Source organism: Sus scrofa, chromosome 5 (genome assembly GCF_054392235.1).
Source record: "Sus scrofa isolate SSC_HxYL_T2T_F1_AM1 chromosome 5, Sscrofa_HxYL_maternal_Yorkshire_Landrace_v2.0, whole genome shotgun sequence".
Lineage (NCBI taxonomy): Eukaryota > Metazoa > Chordata > Mammalia > Artiodactyla > Suidae > Sus > Sus scrofa.
This window is the reverse complement of record NC_139387.1, coordinates 48528276-48546072: the sequence shown is the minus strand read 5'-3', so window position 1 is coordinate 48546072 and position 17797 is coordinate 48528276. Positions and strand designations below refer to the sequence as shown.

The 17797-nt window shown below is 38.2% G+C and overlaps 1 protein-coding gene across 10 annotated transcripts in view; it reads left to right on the top strand.

The window, feature by feature from the left end:
- Window positions 1-17797, top strand: part of FGD4 (FYVE, RhoGEF and PH domain containing 4) — a 200761-nt gene that overhangs the window by 134143 nt on the left and 48821 nt on the right. For 5 of the 10 annotated variants that reach the window (XM_021092066.2, XM_021092073.2, XM_021092071.2 and 2 more), the window contains exons 2-4: window positions 764-916; window positions 9581-9764; window positions 14683-15190. In XM_021092066.2, the coding sequence (XP_020947725.1) occupies window positions 764-916; window positions 9581-9764; window positions 14683-15190 (845 nt within the window). The remainder of the gene's footprint in view (window positions 1-763; window positions 917-9580; window positions 9765-14682; window positions 15191-17797) is intronic. The other 5 variants (XM_084956368.1, XM_084956369.1, XM_084956372.1 and 2 more) reach the window with 1 other exon arrangement.

Here is a 17797-nt window from a genome sequence, read left to right as displayed (position 1 = left end):
TGAAATTCAGTATTTAATTCGATCTAAGAATTGGTCTGTTCTCCTCCATCTCTGTTTCATGATGTATTTCAGTGTTTTAAAGCACTGCAGTGTTTTTGAAGATTCGGAATTGTGAATAAATATGACTGTTTATATCATCTTATCATTCTTCTTTTTGGGGATAGCTTTTATATGTTGATTTGGAGTCTGAGTAAGCTAGTAAGAGAGAAGGTTGCACAGTTTGGGGCAAGGGGAGTTGTTCATTTCTAATCGAGCCATTCTTGTAGAGTCTTTAGGTCAGCTGTCATGTACATGCTTTCTTGCTTTGTTCTTTATAGCCACTCAATGTCTGGCAACTCAATGGATGCTGGAAAGGAACGCTTTTAACAGATTAATGCTGGGGCCCTCTGGTCCTTTACTTCATCTTCATCACAGCAGCTGCATTCTGCCCTTTCCCTGGCCCTGCAAGCAAGCGGGGGAGGGATGGGGAGAGAGAGAGTGGGGGGGTGGGGAGAGAGAGAGAGAGAGTGTGTGTGTGTGTGTGTGTGTGTAGTAGCAGTAGTGGTGGTAGTCAGCAATCTCTGTCAGCATGTATTATAAAGTTTCTCAAGCACATGGAATGAGATCTTTCTCAGGAACTCTTTGTCAAGGCGAGCACATGTGGGAAAAGGATGCTTAGTCTTATAACTGTGACTGTGTTTGTTTTGTGGGATCAGAAGAAATTAAGTCATCAGACATAGTTTTGCTCTGCTTCTGTATTAACCTATCCTTTCTTTCCTCCCAGGCAGCAGTATCTGTCCAAAGATTACTATAGTTCCACCTTGTTTGAAAAGCAGCACAACCACGTTGATTGATGAGAATGTATGTGTTGAAGAGGCTCAGGGAATAAATGGGAAAACGCCAGCAAAACACCCAGCTCCAAGTCCAAAGCCACAAGGTATGCTGATTTTTTTTTTTTTTTTAAATCAGGTCAGGTGCTTTGGTCATTGATGAAGCCTATGCAGAATAATGATCAACTAAGAGTTTTAAGCTATAAATGGGAGGAATTGGGTATATTTATTTTTTCAGGAAGAAAAAATCTGTGAACTCGGGCAGTGTTTCTGCTCCTAAAACACCGTATGCAATTCTCTATTATGGTTCTTTTCATGTTGCAGAAAGTGTTTATGTGTCCCTGTAATGGAAATATGACTATGCATGACATAGCACAGAGCCTAACTTGCTTTTGCATAATAAATACGTACAAATGAATGTGTTGAGAAGTTCCATCAGAAAGCTGTCAGACTTGCTAGATGTCAGAGAGTCTGAAACAGCCCATTTTAAAACAGTGGTTAACAAACTTAGGAAGAATATGATTTTACAATATTAAGGAACTAGGTCTTTTCAGGCTTCTTAGTAAAGTTGTTATTCCAGGAGCTGAGCATCCAATAAGGGGAAAAATTGTAATGGTGGAAATCTTTGAATGTTTTGTTCAGTGACCATTTCCTTTTATAAATAAATTTCTAGTGAACTCTGGATTAACTTTGAGGAGCACGAAATTATAATTTCGATGATTGAGAGTAAGGCCTTTTGAAGTATAACATAAAACTAAGCTACACTATGGGTTAATGTGTAGTTTCTTTCTACTATATTTTCGTTTATATCAAATACTGAACATTCAGCCAAGAAACAGTACTAGGGATTTTTAGAATCACTGTACTTTGGAAAAATCAATTTCTATTTGTATTATTTTCTACTTACTTTGGTCTCTTTCCATTTCTTATGTTTTAAGGATTTCTGAAAGAGATCTTTAAAAAGGGATTAAAATGAAGTCTTCCTGACTATGGGATATTTTTCCTTTTGTTCTTACTTCTAGCTCTATTGGTGGTAATATGGGATAAGGCAGTCAAGCAAGTTGAAATAATTGGAGATTCAAATGAACAGCCCATTCCTGAGTTTATAACCTTATCTTCTGACCATACTCCTCCCTATAACTTTGATGTGAATATGAAAATAGAAATTTTTCTGATCATGATAAAGCCATTTTACTTGCACAATACAAAATTCCATCCTATTCATTAGACCTAAGCTGACTTCAAATAAGGTAGAAATATAAGAAATAAATATGTGAATTTAATGTAATTGCCCAGAACATAAGCATGAATTTCATTATTTATAAAGGCTGTTTTGGAAAGATGCATTACATTACATTCATTGCTTTTATAGTTCATTGAGATAAATTAGAGCAGTTTTCGTCCTGAGCTGCCATGTACCAAAGTAATCCTATTCTTTAGGGAGAAAGCATTGACCTTGCTTTTGATTGTGTAATTATATTAATGTCAGTGTATTGCTATTTAAATATATATAATTACTTCCCATCTTGAGTTTGAATTAGTGTATGCAGTTTTACATAACCAGTGAGAATATTTCCAGATATTAAATAGACCACATAGAGTACTTCGCACTTCTTTTTCAAATTACTCTCACTCATTGTTTGGCCCTTCCCTGGCCCCCCTAGCTAAAACTTTAACCCCACCCTTATCCTTGAAATCTTATATTTCCTCATGAGCTTTGTTTTCTTTGTTTTTGCTTATTCATTACAGTTTGGTCTGCTATAGATTTAACTCATTCATGTTGTTTTTCTCCTGCCTTTTACACTGCTGCATGCCCTATGTCTACCACACAGCACAGCAAACCTTCAGTAATGCTTGTTGAATGAATTCGTGCCCTATCAACACATTTCCTCTACTTTCCTTTGGTTATTCTTTGTTTAAAGCTTACAATGTGTGCCGTATAGAGACCAGTGTCCTGAAATGAGGCTACATCTTGGTGTTGTCATGTGAGCTGCCTCATAGAACACTACTCATTGACTTACTGACTGATAGTGTTCTCCACCCTCTAGCAGAGAGAAGCCGCTTTTAATTTCTCCAAACCCTCAAGAACATTGGGTGACTGCAGCTGAGAAAGGAAGGGCGTGCCAACGGGAACTTGCCGCTCAGAGTGAAGGATTATCATACTGACGCTCTTGTTCCCTCTTCCTTGCAAATCCCTTACAAGTTATGCATGATGAGGCTGCTCACACTTCAAGATCCATTCTGCAATTTTAGTTCAGTCCAAGACTCTTATTCTAGATGAGTAGTTCTCAACTGGAGATAATTTTGTAGGCCTGCTGCACCTGCCCCGCAGGCACTCACCCTCCCCGCCCCCGCCATCATCTAGAGACTTTGGCTCGCTACAACATTTGAGAGTTGCTACTGGCATCTAGTGGGTAGAAGCTAGGGATACTGCTTGTCATGTTACAATGTACAGGCCAGCCTCCCCCACGCCCAGTAAAGAATTATCTGACCTGAAATGTTAGTAGATAGAGAAATTCTAATCTGGGTCCTAAAAATAGCTCATAATTAAATCTTGCTTATTTCTTTCTCTTGTGAAGTGCTCATAATATTATAGCTACAGTTTATTTCGGTGATTTTTTAAAAAAGCATATTGAATACCTTTACCAGTGGTGATTATGTATGTAGTAATGTACCCAGAACAACATGAAGCCTATGTTTTTGTGTTTATTAATTACCAATAAGTAAGTAGGTCTCGAGGATGTAATGAACAGCATAGTGACCATAGTCAGTGATACTGTATTATATATTTAAAAGTTGCTAAGAGAGGTTTTAAAAGTTCTCATCACAAGAAAAAAAAGTGTGTGACTGTGTGTGCTGATGCGTTAACTAGACTTACCGTCATGATTATTTCACTATATATATGTATATATCGAATCATTATGTTGCATACCTGAAGCTGTCATAACTTTGTGTGTCAATTATATCTGAATTTTTAAAATTACCAACAAGTAAATATCTTTGAAGTCTTTTATTTTAAAAGGATAAAAGAGATCAATTTTATATTAGATAAGCTGCATTTGAATCTAAACCTGTAGCTGTGGAAATGGATTCCTTTTATAGTTAGGGGTTGTTTTGCCTCAGAAAATATTCTGAGGCCTTGGGAAACAATGGTTTATTCACTTCATACCAATCCTACTAGTCTAACAAACAAATTACTGAGCAACTCCAACATGTCTTTCTACTTGTTCACCACTTTTAATTCTGGCCTATTTCCTGCCATGTTAGATATAACTATTCTAAAGAACTTTCTTAGCAGTTAAAGACAGTTGTCCTTTTTCTCTTAGGAGCATTGATCCACAACATTCTCCATAATTAATTATTTTGAGAAAGCCCACATATTTTCACTTCTCAGTCATTAAACCTTAATATTTAAAAAGTTTCTAGGAGCTCCTGTTGTGGAGCTCAGTGGTAATGAGCCCAACTAGTATCTGTGTGGACACGGTTTGATCCCTGGCTTTGTTTAGTGGGTTAAGGATCTGGTGTTGCTGTGAGCTGTGGTACATGTAGGTTGCAGATGTGGCTCAGATCCCACGTTGCTGTGGCTGTGGCGTAGGCCAGCAGCTGTAGCCCCGATTTGACCCCTAGCCTGCGAACTTCCATATGCTGCAGGTGTGGCCCTAAAAAGCAAAAAAAAAAAAAAAAAAAAAATTAAAACAGTTTCATAAACTTTGAAGCCCACGTTATTGTTCAAATAAATGTATTCAATTTACTCAAATAATTCATTTCATCTGCTTCTAATGTAAAGCATTCTATGTGTAATGTTTCATTCCTAAAATATAATATGTTACAAACTTATAATGCATTAATATATATATAGTCAGAGGAAGTAAAATAAGACTAATCAAAACCTCCTGATAATCTTCACACTTAAGTTGGTATAAAGTCAAAAATGCTGCCTGTTGTTCTAGTTCTACAAGGATCAAGCCAATGGCCACTACAGTCACCAACCAACCATGCACCCCGAGGGGAATTCAGAATGGAGAAAAACAGGAAGTATTCTGTGCTTTGGATATACCATTCCCTAGATAGTGAAGATATCTGTCTAAGGAGTATTTTCGGTGACCCCAGATTCTTGAATCTTCCGTGTCGAAAAGCACTAAAATCACTAACATGAGATGGCTGTTCTTTGTAATAGCAGTTATCTTTTTATGCTTAACTGATTTTTTCCCAGTGAAAAAAGTTCTTGGCTCTTTGGAACACTTCTTCAGAGCTATCTGAGAAGTGTGTCTCCCTGGCTATAGTCCTCAGTAAGGTCCTTGAATAAAACTTAACTTACAACTTTTCTTTGTGCATTTTTTCTTTCAGTTGACAGTAGCAATTAGATTCTTTTTTTTTTTTTTTTTTTTTTTTTGCTTTCTAGTGCTGTACCTGTAACATATGGAGGTTCCCAACCTAGGGGTTGAATCAGAGCTATAGTTGCCAGCCACAGCCACATAGTATCTGAGCCATATCTCTGACCTACACCACAGCTCACAGTAACACCGGATCCTTAACCCACTGAGTGAGTCCAGGGATTGAACCTGCTACCTCATGGTTATTAGATTTGTTTCCACTGCGCCACAGCGGCAACTCCCTTTCTTTCTTTTTTTTTTATTTTTAAAAATATTTTATTTTTTTTTAAGATTCTTTTTCATTCTCAATAATTATTTCCTATACATGGACATTTTTGAATAATTAATTTTTTCTTCCATTTAATATCTGTAAAATTGGCTGTCATAGAGCCCATTTTACTTGCAGTCAACCAGAAATCTCAAACTTAGGGTGTCCTTGACTAGACTACCAATCTTCTCTCCAAAAATTACTTCACCTGTTGTGTCAGTTGAATGCAATTCCATCCATCTTATCAGTTGTTCAGACCACATGTCTGAATCCTTCTTGATTCTTCTCTTGTATCTCACTTTTACTCTAACAGGAAAACTACTTTTATAGTATACCTAGAATCTGTTTCTCACTACCTCTTTCTGAGCATCATTATATAATAACCTCTTAATTTTCTCCCTGTTTCTACCCTGCGCCCACCCTGCTTCCCTACATTCTCAACACAATAGCCAGCGTGGTACTGTTGGAATTTAAGCCATATCATGTCATTCCTCAGCTCAGAACTCTACACGAACTTCTCCCTTCACTCAAATCAAAATCTTTACAGTGCTCGCTCCACAGGTTCTGCATTATCTGGCCCTCACTCTGACCTCAATACCTGCTCCACCTGCTCCTTTGGCTCTAGTCATACTGGCCTCCACTGGTCTCTAGCTTTCACTCTACCTGATAGACTGTCCTTCCCTGGATAACTCCCGCAACTTCTTTAAGTCTTGTTCAAATCCGAACTTCTCAAAAAGGCGCACTTTGAACATTCTACTTAACACTGCAATATGCCCTCCCACTCCAGATCTCCTCTATCTTGTTCTTTTAACCCCTTCCCCTTTCTCTTTGCATTTACTGGCTTCTGATCCATGTTTTACTTATTATTTTTTTGTTTCTCCTCTTTCCCTTTGTTCATTATGTGGTCAAGCACATAGAACTTAATGGGTATTCAGTAAATACTTGTTGGATTCATGAAAAAGTCAAAAAAATTTAAAAACTCTGTGTAAATATGTAAGAAGTTCTCTAGGATATGTATTTTGGAAATAAATACAGGGAGAAAGAGAGAGATCTTAATGGTCCTATGAATTTATACTCCCTTTCAAAATGCAGGCCTTCACATTCACATTGCTTCACAGCTTCAGGGACACTTGGTATTGTCTGATTTAAAAATTTTGGTTAATCTGATGGCGTATCACACTGTGGATTTGATTGGCATTTCTCTGATTATTGGTGACATTGAACACTGTTTTTCCTGTTTACATCCTTTGGGCTGCAGGGGGAAGAGGTAGTGAGTTGAGTTTTAGACATAATGAACTGGAAGTGCTGATAGGACCCCTAGGAAATGTTCAGAGAGTATTTGGAACTGGCCATCCCTAGTGTGAAAGAAAAATCAGAAATGTTGAGAGCGAAAGCAAAGAATCATTTTCACTCCTTAGTTGTATCTTTTCAGCAAGGTATGTATTGTTTGCCTCTAAGACAGTGTTTCTGACACTTTAGCTGTTCACGACCCTCTTGGGGTTTTTGTCATATACATGTAGTATTTGTGTTCTTTTATTTACAGTGTTTAGTAAATTGGTAAATGTACACATTTGGATTGTCTCCTTTGCTGAAATGATGCCTCCTGTATGCTTCTATATTAACTGTGTACCCAGTGCTCTGCTTTATCTTTAATCTGTCTCCCCATAAGAATATAAGCTCCTTGCTGACACATTACTTAGGTCCTTTATGTAGTCCACAAATTTGCCAAGCACTGTGCAGGTAGTTACTGTGAATATAGCTGTGATCAAAGCATACATATTCCTTATCCTCACAGGACTCTAGCCTTGTGGAAGAGAAGGCTTTAATATCTATAATGTATTTAATATTTAATTGATGATCTATTATTTAATACAACTTACTACTACCTAACAATAATGTAAGTTATTATATTAACTTACATTATAAGTAATTATAATACTTATAATTAATGTATACTTACTTATAATGTGACATACTATTAATGTACTTATATTAATAATGTAAGTTATAAGCACTTAAGAGAAAAGGAACACAGTGCTATGAAACAGATTAAAAGAGGAATAATTGAGATGGGGAAAATTGGTGGCGTCATCTTGGAGAAACTGACTGGCTAATCCATATCATTTTATTTGTGTCTTTCAAGTATCAAAGAAGGAATTTTCACTGAGTAAACTTTAGATGGAACAGTTATTTTATAGCAAATTTTATACCCAGAATGATAAAGAACACATTCACTTCCTTCTGAAAGTTCTAGTTAGAAATATTGAAATTATTCCTAGTGTTAAAACTACTTTGGGGAGTGGGATATTGTCTTGGTTTACTATTTCGGTATATATTTGTTCTACACAGGAATTTTTTCCTTGGAATTAGCAGATACCACACTTGTGTAAGCCATTCCCTTCCAATGAATATTGTACTTAACCATCCTCACTTTCCATCCCCAAGTGTATCTTGGAAAATAGTATCATTTTTGTAAAAAGAAGCATGTCATTTTTTGTCATTGGAATTTTCTTGTTTGTGTTAAAAGAGGGAAAAAATAAATTGTTATACCTGTGGCTCACTGTGGTATACATGCATGCATACATACACACACATTTTTTTCCTTCTCTATGTAAGAATTGATAACCAGTACAGAAATGATGAAATCTAGGCCAGTGAGCATCAGGCCACTGTTCAGCTAGCTGTTTAAAAGCTGTTTATGAGATTACTGAAAACCAGGGTGACCAGCTCTGGGAAAATAGGGCATGTAAATTAGAAGACTTGATTCCCTACCCTTTTTTCAGAGGTTAGGGAGAAGGGTTTAACAAAAGAAAAAAAAAAGAAATGATTCTATTTGATTTGTTAAAACGTGTATAGTTATATATTCCTTTGTTCATTTGTTTGTTTTGTTTTTTTAGGGCTACACCTGTGGAATATGGAAGTTCCCAGGCTAGGGGTCGAATTGGAACGGCTTCTGCCGGCCTACACCACAGCCACAGCAACAGGGGATCCAAGCCGTGTCTGTAATCTACACCACAGCTCACAGCAATGCCGGATTCTTAACTCACTGAGCAAGTTCAGGGCTTGAACCCACATCCTCAATGGATACTAGTCGGGTTTGTAACCTGCTGAGTCACAACGGGAACTCCAGGTATATATTCTTTTACCCAGAATGTTAATTGAAGAGAAAAATGATGTTGGTTTTCAAAACTGAAGTACTCCCTGTACTGATTAAGCACTTAGGGCACATTGTATATTCTCATTGACAGAATTTCTTACCTGCTAAGGAAAACCTGTAGATTTTAGTATTTTGGAAATGATCTGTTCCTATTCTATTGAGTGAAGGACTTATTACTAAGTAAATCATTTACGATCTATTAATGCTAGCCAACTATTAATATAGCGGACAGTAGTGATAGAACTTCTGTAACCCCCTTTTGCAGATTTATGATAAGGAATAGTGCTAATAATGAAAGAACCTAGAGTCTGGGTACCAGTCATGAAATATGATCAGCCCTATTACCCCGGCCAATCACTTAAGCCCTCTAAGCCTTCATAGACATAGGAGGCAAATAATGATACATACCTCAGAGGACAGTAAAGAAAAAACTTCATCTAAGATCAAATGAGATAAGGTGCTTTCATTAAATGAGAAGATGCTCTAGTAATGCAACATTATGTTACTGTTATTTGTTGGTTTGTTGAGTTCTACGTCTACCTACTTGCTCTGATATAATCTGTTATCACTATTATTAGAAAATCTAGTTTATAGCAAGCAATGTATCTCTAGGAGTTAGTTTCAAATTTAGCACTTTCTTTTTTTGGTTAGATAAATAACTGCTGTGTGATCACTAAAAGAGTTTGGAATGCTGTAGGCATAAGTAGATCCATAGATGTTTAATAAAGCCATATTTAAAATCATTAAAAATTAAAAGGACCATGTGAATATTGGAGATGGGATTTCCACAGGAACCAGAGCAAATGCCCAAGATAAATAAATGTCCCTTGGTTAAGGTTCAGAACAAATTTGACAGACTCCTTTCCAAAAGTTTGATAATGCTAAATTTTTTTGGCACTCAGAACACCAGAATTTTTTTGTTAAGGAACAGATATCAGTGAAATACTGAATTCTATCAATTCTTTTTCTACAGTGCCTCCAAAGCCATTACATCTGCAGAATTCACCTTCGTCCAATATACACCAAACCCCCAGGCACAAAGCTTTATCTAGTGCAAAACCAAGGATGGAGGAAGTAAAACCTGCCTCTGCTTCTTGTGTCTCAAAAGAAAAACCCAGTAAGGTATCAGATCTCATCAGTCGCTTTGAAGGAGGCAGGTAAGAGCTAACTTACAATGGGAGAAGGCAGAGGGGAGTAGAAAGCTGGTTTTTTGAAAAGTATGATAGAATTACCCTTTTTAAAATGGAATGATACAGTATTGTATTCCATGAGATTCGGTAGGTCTTTAGAAAGAGTCGATTTTTAAAATGCTAATGTTGCCCTCATGTGAATTGTTGTTTATTATATATCGTATTGTGTGCTGTGTAGCTCTGTAGACATGCTCCCTCTCCTTTCCTCTATCTGTGTATGTCACTCTGTGTGTTGTTACTCCTCCGGTCATTCTGCTGGTTGCTAGGTATCAGGGTTGGAAAGGCAGGAGGCTGTCTCTGTCTCTTTGTTTCTTTCTTTGTATGCTTGAACATAGCTCCCGTGCGCCTGTCCCATCTCTTCTTTCTGACCCACTTTACTTAATGTGTGTCCTCTGTATCCATTCAGTCTGTTTACTCTCTCTGCATGCCCCTATACTGTACCAGGTTTTGTGAAGAAATACTGGCAGTAACAAAATTCATGCTAAATTTCAGTTTGCATTTATTAGATATAATATTATATTCTTCAGCCCCAAGGTTTCACAAAAGAAGCTGAAATGAATATTCACATAAGTGAAAAGTAACTCATGTAAATTACTTTTCTACTTATATGACCCTCAATTGTTTTTTTCTTAGAATTCCCATCATTGATTTAAATAGAATTTTTAAAGATTTTTATCGGAAGAATTTCATTACATGTCACCCAAGTCTATATATAATTAAACAATGTGTATGTTATATACATATATATGTAAATTCACTTTCATCCTTAAAGCCAAATATTTTCTATTCATTCTAGTGTAATATTTGGGAGTACTTTCATGACTTCATTATTTATTTGCAGGATGTATTGTTATTTATGTAATGAATCACAGCTTGGAAATATCTTAAAATCTTCTGGAAATTGTGACCAAGTACAAAACTGTGGTGTCCCTCATTCATGAGACTTTATTTAGTAACAAGTTCTGGAGAAAAGTAGTTCAGAAGCCTGTCTTCATTTTTCATTCTTAATCAGTTATGGGAACTTGAGTCATAAATATTTAAACTTCCTCATCTCCTCCTCTGAAGTAGGATTTTTAATACCTTTGCTATCTTAGAGTAACCTTTATTAGAATGATTTATTTCCATTATTATTAGTAGTAGTATTTATTATTATTTTTTTTAATGCTTCAAATGGCAAGTTGATTCAGTCACACCAGGAGTTTGCAGATTTCCAGGGCCACAGACAGTGACTGCATAATATAAAGCAGGGCTGGAGCCCTGACCCTTGGCCATAGGGCATGCCAGAGCCCGTCTCCTCAGATTTGGGGGTAGTTTTGGGAAGCCCTGAAGGGGTCAGTATTCCAAAGACTGAGTCTCTGATACTCACCATTTTGGTAACTCACTGTTTGTGTTCCTCTCTATACACAAACTGTACAGTTTTTCCATTATCAGTTTTTTCAATATATTTTTACAACATCAGTTTATTTCACTCTTTCAAAGTTAACAACAGAGTCAAAGTCTTTTTTCTTTTTCTTTTCTTTTTTTTTTTTTTTGCTTTTTAGGGGCACACTTGTAGCATACAGAGGTTCCCAGGCCAGGGGTCAAATCAGAACTTTAGCCACCAGCCTACACCAGAGCCACAGCAATGCGGGATCTGAGCTGTGTCTGCCACCTACACCACAGCTCACGCCAATGCCAGATTCTTAATCCACTGAGCGAGGCCAGGGATTGAACCTGTGTCCTCATGGATCCTAGTCAGGTTCATTTCTGCTGTGCCATAACAGGAACTCCCAAAGTCATTTTTGGATGCAAAACTGGAAAGTTGGATCTAAGGTGATATGTGCTGTAATGTCTGACATTTTAAGCAAACTTGTTCTAAGTGCAGATAGTATGTAATGTGAGCATTTGGGCCAATCTGGTGAAGGGATATTTCTTGTGACAGAGTCCACTGACAATATGAAAAATAATTATATGTGTTTAATGAGGTATTACTGGTAGGAACAGGCCCCAAAATATCTTAATGGGTTAGCTACATTGGGTCTATAGGATATTAACAGGAAGTTTGCATTTCCTGTTGAGTAATGACCATGTGCCTGCTGTGTGGCTGTCTGATTTTACTCCAGTTATTAGAGCTTCAACTAGCACTTTGTGAAATAGAGGGAGATTTGGCATGCTCTGAGTTACCACAGGAAATTGACAGAAAGAAACAATGTCTGTTACAGTGGGGTCATAGAAGACCAGATGGCACTATCAAAATCTTACCCATGTGTCAAAGAGTTACTCTTTGCAATAATCTAAGTAACTCTGGTTTATTATGAGTGACTTTTAGAGGATGTATTTGAAGCAAGTGAATTTTATTTAATTTTTACTGTGCTTTATCCCCCCACCCCTTTTGGTTTCTTTCCTTTTTTTTTTTTTTTTTTTTCTTCTTTCTTTCTTTCTGAGAGTAAGAGAAACTAGTATTTTAGACCTATGAAAGACTTTAAGATTTTAGAAAGAAGGAAAAAACATTTTTCCACAAACTGAGCATTGGTTTTCCCCAAGGACACTGCAAGGCCAACTGTTTATCCCCATGGTTTGTCATCTATAGGAATCTGCCACATATTGGTTCAACCCCTGCTTTTACTAACCTTCCCTCCCCACCTTAGCCCTACCCTATCGACACACTCACACATCCCCTGAATGCCACTTACTACAGGAAATTTTTATTTCCCATCTAAAGCAGTCCTTTCCAAAAATCCTAAGTAAGCCCAAAGTCTGGTTCAAAGGTTCTGCTGGGGGTCTTTCCATTATGTTCCTGGACACTGATGTGGCCAGGAAAAGGAAGACAGTTTTATTCAAATCTTTAAGGGCTTTTGGAGAAATTAGGCCTAAAGTATATGTCCCTAGAAGGCAGATAGCAATGGTGGAGTGTATCACATTTACCCTACTAAAATTTCCCTTCCCTTCCTATGGTGGTGAACTTCACTGGGGTTTTTTTTTTGTTTTTGTTTTTGTTTTTTTTTTGTTTGTTTGTTTTTTTTTGGAGTTCCCAGGGCAGTGATCAGATCTGAGCCGCATATGGAGTTCCCAGGGCAGTGATCAGATCTGAGCCGCAGTTGAGACCAAAGCAGCAGCTGTGGCAACACTAGATCCTTAAGCAGCAGTGCCCAGTGGGGATCAAACCTGTGTGCCAATGCTCCCAAGACACCGCCAATCCCATTGTGCCACAGAGGGAACTCGTACTGTGCCTTTTTCCCCTCCCTTATTGCTTTCTTACTGTCAGTTGTTACTCCTTGTTTCATTTTCCATCCAGATCAGCAGTGTCTGGGGAGGAGTGCAGAGAAGGGAGATGGTAACACACATTTCAGCATTGTCTGTGGACCTTGCCACTGCGCCCTCCCCACTATGAGCCCTCACCTCTGACCTCTGTGCTTGGGAAGATGCCAGCCCTGGACTTTGTCCCCATGTTTGTCTGCAGTTTTCTCTTCTCACTCCATCCTTCCTGATCCAGTCTGTTAGAATGTGGGGTTGAGACCACAGGATTGAGAGTCTGACTTCATGGTTTGAACACAGGCTTTCTCATTTGTTAGCCATGCGACATTGGCTACTATGTAAGCTTCTAAGCCTCAATTTCTCTATTTATAGGTTCCCTGTTTTGAAATTATTATGAGTATGAAACAAGATAATGTAAAGAGTTTAGTGTAGTTTTTGGCACTGAATAAATGTTAGCTGCTATTACTGAATTATTGTCATGATCACCATCAGAATCAATTATTCATTGCTCATGGAGTATTTACTGAGCACTGTCACATGTCAAGTGCTATGTTAAGAGGTGAGGATAAAGCTGAGAACAAGATGGGCACATTCAGTACTGACAGGGAATATTAGTCTGTTTTAATTTTTTCTCCTCATTTGGTCATAAGATTCTCTTCAAGACTGCAGCCCAGAATTTTCCTCCATGGAATCCTAAAGTGCTGTCTTTAAAAAGAAGTGCTATATAAATATTTCCGTAGGAACATTGTTATATATTGGCAGTTAAATTCCATTGTACTATTAGGATGTATATGTAATGTCAAGTAATAATAAAGGCTTTAAAGAAAAACAGGATGTTTAGTTAGTGGTGGAGTATACCGTAATAATCCAAGAAAGCCTGTTTGAGGTGACACCTGAGGGGAAGGAGTAAGACACACCAGTGACTTGGGAAAGATTGTCCTGGTCAGAGGGAACAGCGGCTGCAAAGACCCTTTTGACACACAGCTTACTGGGAACGGGAAAGCGACTAGTACAACAAGAGCACAGTGAGTGGGGTGAGCATAGCATTTCATGAGGCCCGGGCTAATGGGGGCTAGCTTGTACAGAACCTTTAGGTGTTGGGGGAAGCCCTCAGAGTTTGACCTCTAAGGCCAGCTTGGAAAAACTGGATTGGAGGGGATCAGCATGGAGGAGAGACCAGTTAAGGAGCCCATGGCGACATGTGTAATCCAGTTTTGGAAAACTGTGTTGTGCTTTCCAAACAAAAGCAATATTTGGTTTTTCTAGTCTGTTTATAAATTGAGGGCTGAGTATACATGTTTTAAAAATGTGAAGATAGTAAAAATCTTGGGAGAGATGGCTATATGAAATATATTTCTCACAATCTAAGTCTTTTCTAATTAGCCATGTTAATAACAGCTCAAGGAAATTTTCCCAACCCTCTAGGTAAAGCTCAGTTTAACCATCTTTATTTAAATGTTGATGTAAGTGTAGATAGCATTCCAGCAGACTGAGAACTACTCTGGAATATTCTTATCCATGGTTCTAAAACCATAAGAGGGTAAAAAATGTCTTCACTAAGTATCTCTAAACAATGAGAATAAATTTGTTTTTAGTCTACAACTTGTCCATGCCAACATTTTCATTCTTTGTTTGTGTTTTGTCTTTTTAGCCCATTAACAAATTACAGTGAATTGAAGAAAGATTCTGCTATAAACCTAAATGTTCCTAGAACCCCAGGAAGGCACGGATTGACAACCACACCTCAGCAAAAACTCCTCTCCCAGTACTTACCAGAGAAGCAGGGACATGATACGGATCACACTCAGGGTGTACAGACTTGCGTGGTTAATGGTATGGTAGCAGCACAAAACCAGATGGAATGTGAGGAGGATAAAGCAGCCACTCTTAGCCCAGATACTCCTGTTCAGACTTCCGAACCCTTGCCCGATACAGACTTAGTAAATGGAGAAAAAGAAGAAAAAACCACAGTCCCTGCATTGCCCACAACAAGTGACTGTGAGGGAAGTGCTTCTGACAGTAGCTGCAGGACTCCACCTGTCGGCCCAGTGCTCCCCCTGGAAGAAGGGAGGGCAGACACAGAAGACAAGGTACAAGAGAGGGAAAATGGAGAAAGCCCTCTGGAATTGGATCAGCTAGACCAACAGCATGAGATGAAGGTAAAGCATAAGTAGGAGGAAGCTCTGACTGTATCACTGTGGTTTGAAAACTATTTCATAGCACCTGTGTGATAAGTACATCAGATCACGCACATCGCTCATTAAGTAGTTTTCAAGCTCTAGCTGGTAATGCTTGTTTCCTTTACTCTCTCAGGAGATATTTTACTTTTTCTTCTATGTAATTTCTATGGGTCTCTCTATTATGATTTCAAGAGTCAGAACAGTGTGAAGACTTTGATCTAGAAAAATCACAAACATTGTTTTTGTTGTTGTTGTTGTTGCTATTTCTTGGGCCGCTTCCGCGGCATATGGAGGTTCCCAGGCTAGGGGTTGAATCGGAGCTGTAGCCACCGGCCTACGCCAGAGCCACAGCAACGCGGGATCTGAGCCGCGTCTGCAACCTACACCACAGCTCACGGCAACGCCGGATCGTTAACCCACTGAGCAAGGGCAGGGACCGAACCCGCAACCTCATGGTTCCTAGTCGGATTCGTTAACCACTGCGCCACGACGGGAACTCCCCCACAAACATTGTTTTAATTACATCGGAAGAAAAAGTTTTGTTGCCCGAATGTTAGGGCTGCATCCCTAATATTTATGGGCTAAGTAACAGGAAATTATATAATTTTAAAGATCGTCTCAGTTCCATAGTTCATTTATAGAAGAAAAAACAGTCCCAGGAAGCTTAAGTGATTTTCCAGGGTTGCAGTAAAAGCCTTGACTCTCAGGCCAGTACTGTGTGTCCTGATACAAGGAGTCACAAGTGTAAATGCCTAAGTGCAGGAGATGTCAATGAATATAACAGCCAAGAGGAGCGGACCAGAGAGAGGTGAGATGTGGCAAACTGGACGTTCACATCCTTTTTAAATAGAGCAGCAGTTCAATGAACCACCTGAATGGCATCTCTGAGCTAACAAAGAACTGATTTGCTGATGAAATATATTCGTAATTTACCTATGCTACGGTGGAAACTTTTATACAATTCTAGTAAAAAGACCATTGCATTTGTATTCTTTATTTTATTTTTTATTTATTTTTAGGGCTACACCCGAGGCATATGCAAGTTCCCAGGCTAGGGGTCAAATTGGAGCTACAGCTGCTGGTACACCATAGCCACAGCAACACCAGATGCAAGCCGCATCTGCAACCTATACCATAGCTCATGGCAATGCTGGATCCCCAACCCACTGAGTGAGGCCAGGGATCAAACCCGCAACCTCATAGATACTAGTCAGATTTTGTTTACACTGCGCCGCAACAGGAACTCCTATATTTATTCATGTCAATACAGTGCTTTGGAAAGATCAATAAATACAACTTTTACAAAGCACTTGGAATTTCTTAGATCAAAGGAGTACTATAAGCACTATTATAGAGTTCCCTGGAATGCAAAGTTGTTTATATTTCTAAGAACAAGGAAAAAGTTTCTATTGTTTAGTCTCTTATCAACAATAACAATCCATGTAGGAGAGTTGAGAATTGAAAATTGGACAAGTATAGGAAAATTTATAAATGACAAATCCAAGTCCTAAATCTATTTAGGATTTTTTTTTTAATGGTGTGTGTCTTAAGTGGTATTAACGTAGGCAGAAATTCACAAAGAACGATACTAAAATATTAGAATGAAAAATGATTGATGTATTCAAAACTTTAAGGTGAAATCTATCCTATAGTTCAACTTATTGTGACCGTGAAAAAAAATCACAAGAAGGGAAAGAGCCAGTAGTTTATTTTCTTCCATTAGTGAATTAATTTTAAATGCTGACTCTCAGGCAGAGAAAGTTTAAATAAGGAAGTGGGTGGCAGAAAGTGAGTCATACTTAGTAACATTATCTGAGACATTAAAGAAACAGGACTTTGCAAAGTAAATCTCTTTACATCTTGATAACAGTAGTAGATTTTAGTGCCTCTGTGCTTGAATCATGGTGAACAGAAGAGAAGTTTAGAATCAAGGAACTCAAGACTCACATCTGTGCTTTTGCAATTGGAATGATGCCACCAGCAAGTATTTATAAAACAGTAAGAGCTGTTTTTATTAAGCGAAATATTTTAATTGGTGATGATGCCTGTGGTTGCTTGCTCGGTACTAATTTGTTTTTCCTGTCGTATATTATTGGACATTTACATAGATGAGTCTTACATGGTTTGGGGGAGACTTAATACAGCTTTCCTATTAAACTAGTGAAACATTGAATAGTACACCTGGTCTTTCTCCTAGACGGGCATTTAAGCAATGGTTGGCCCATGCTGTATGTGGGAAGAAAAAGGAAATTTTCTCTGCAGAGCTGTTGATCCAAACACCACATGCGTCTTCCATCTGTAAAGGAATATTAGGATTTAATTTCTGCATGGTAACAGTGTGTTCTTTGCTGCTCTAATGCTTGTTACATTGCATTTCCTTGTTCCAAAATGCAAAACTAAATGTAAGTAATGTTAAGATGATAAATTTTGGGAGTTCCCGTCGTGGCTCAGTGGTTAGCGAATCCAAGTAGGAACCATGAGGTTGAGGGTTCAATTCATGGCCTTGCTCAGTGGGTTAAGGATCTGGCATTGCCATGAGCTGTGGTGTAGGTTGCACAAGCTCCTCAGATCCTGCATTGCTGTGGC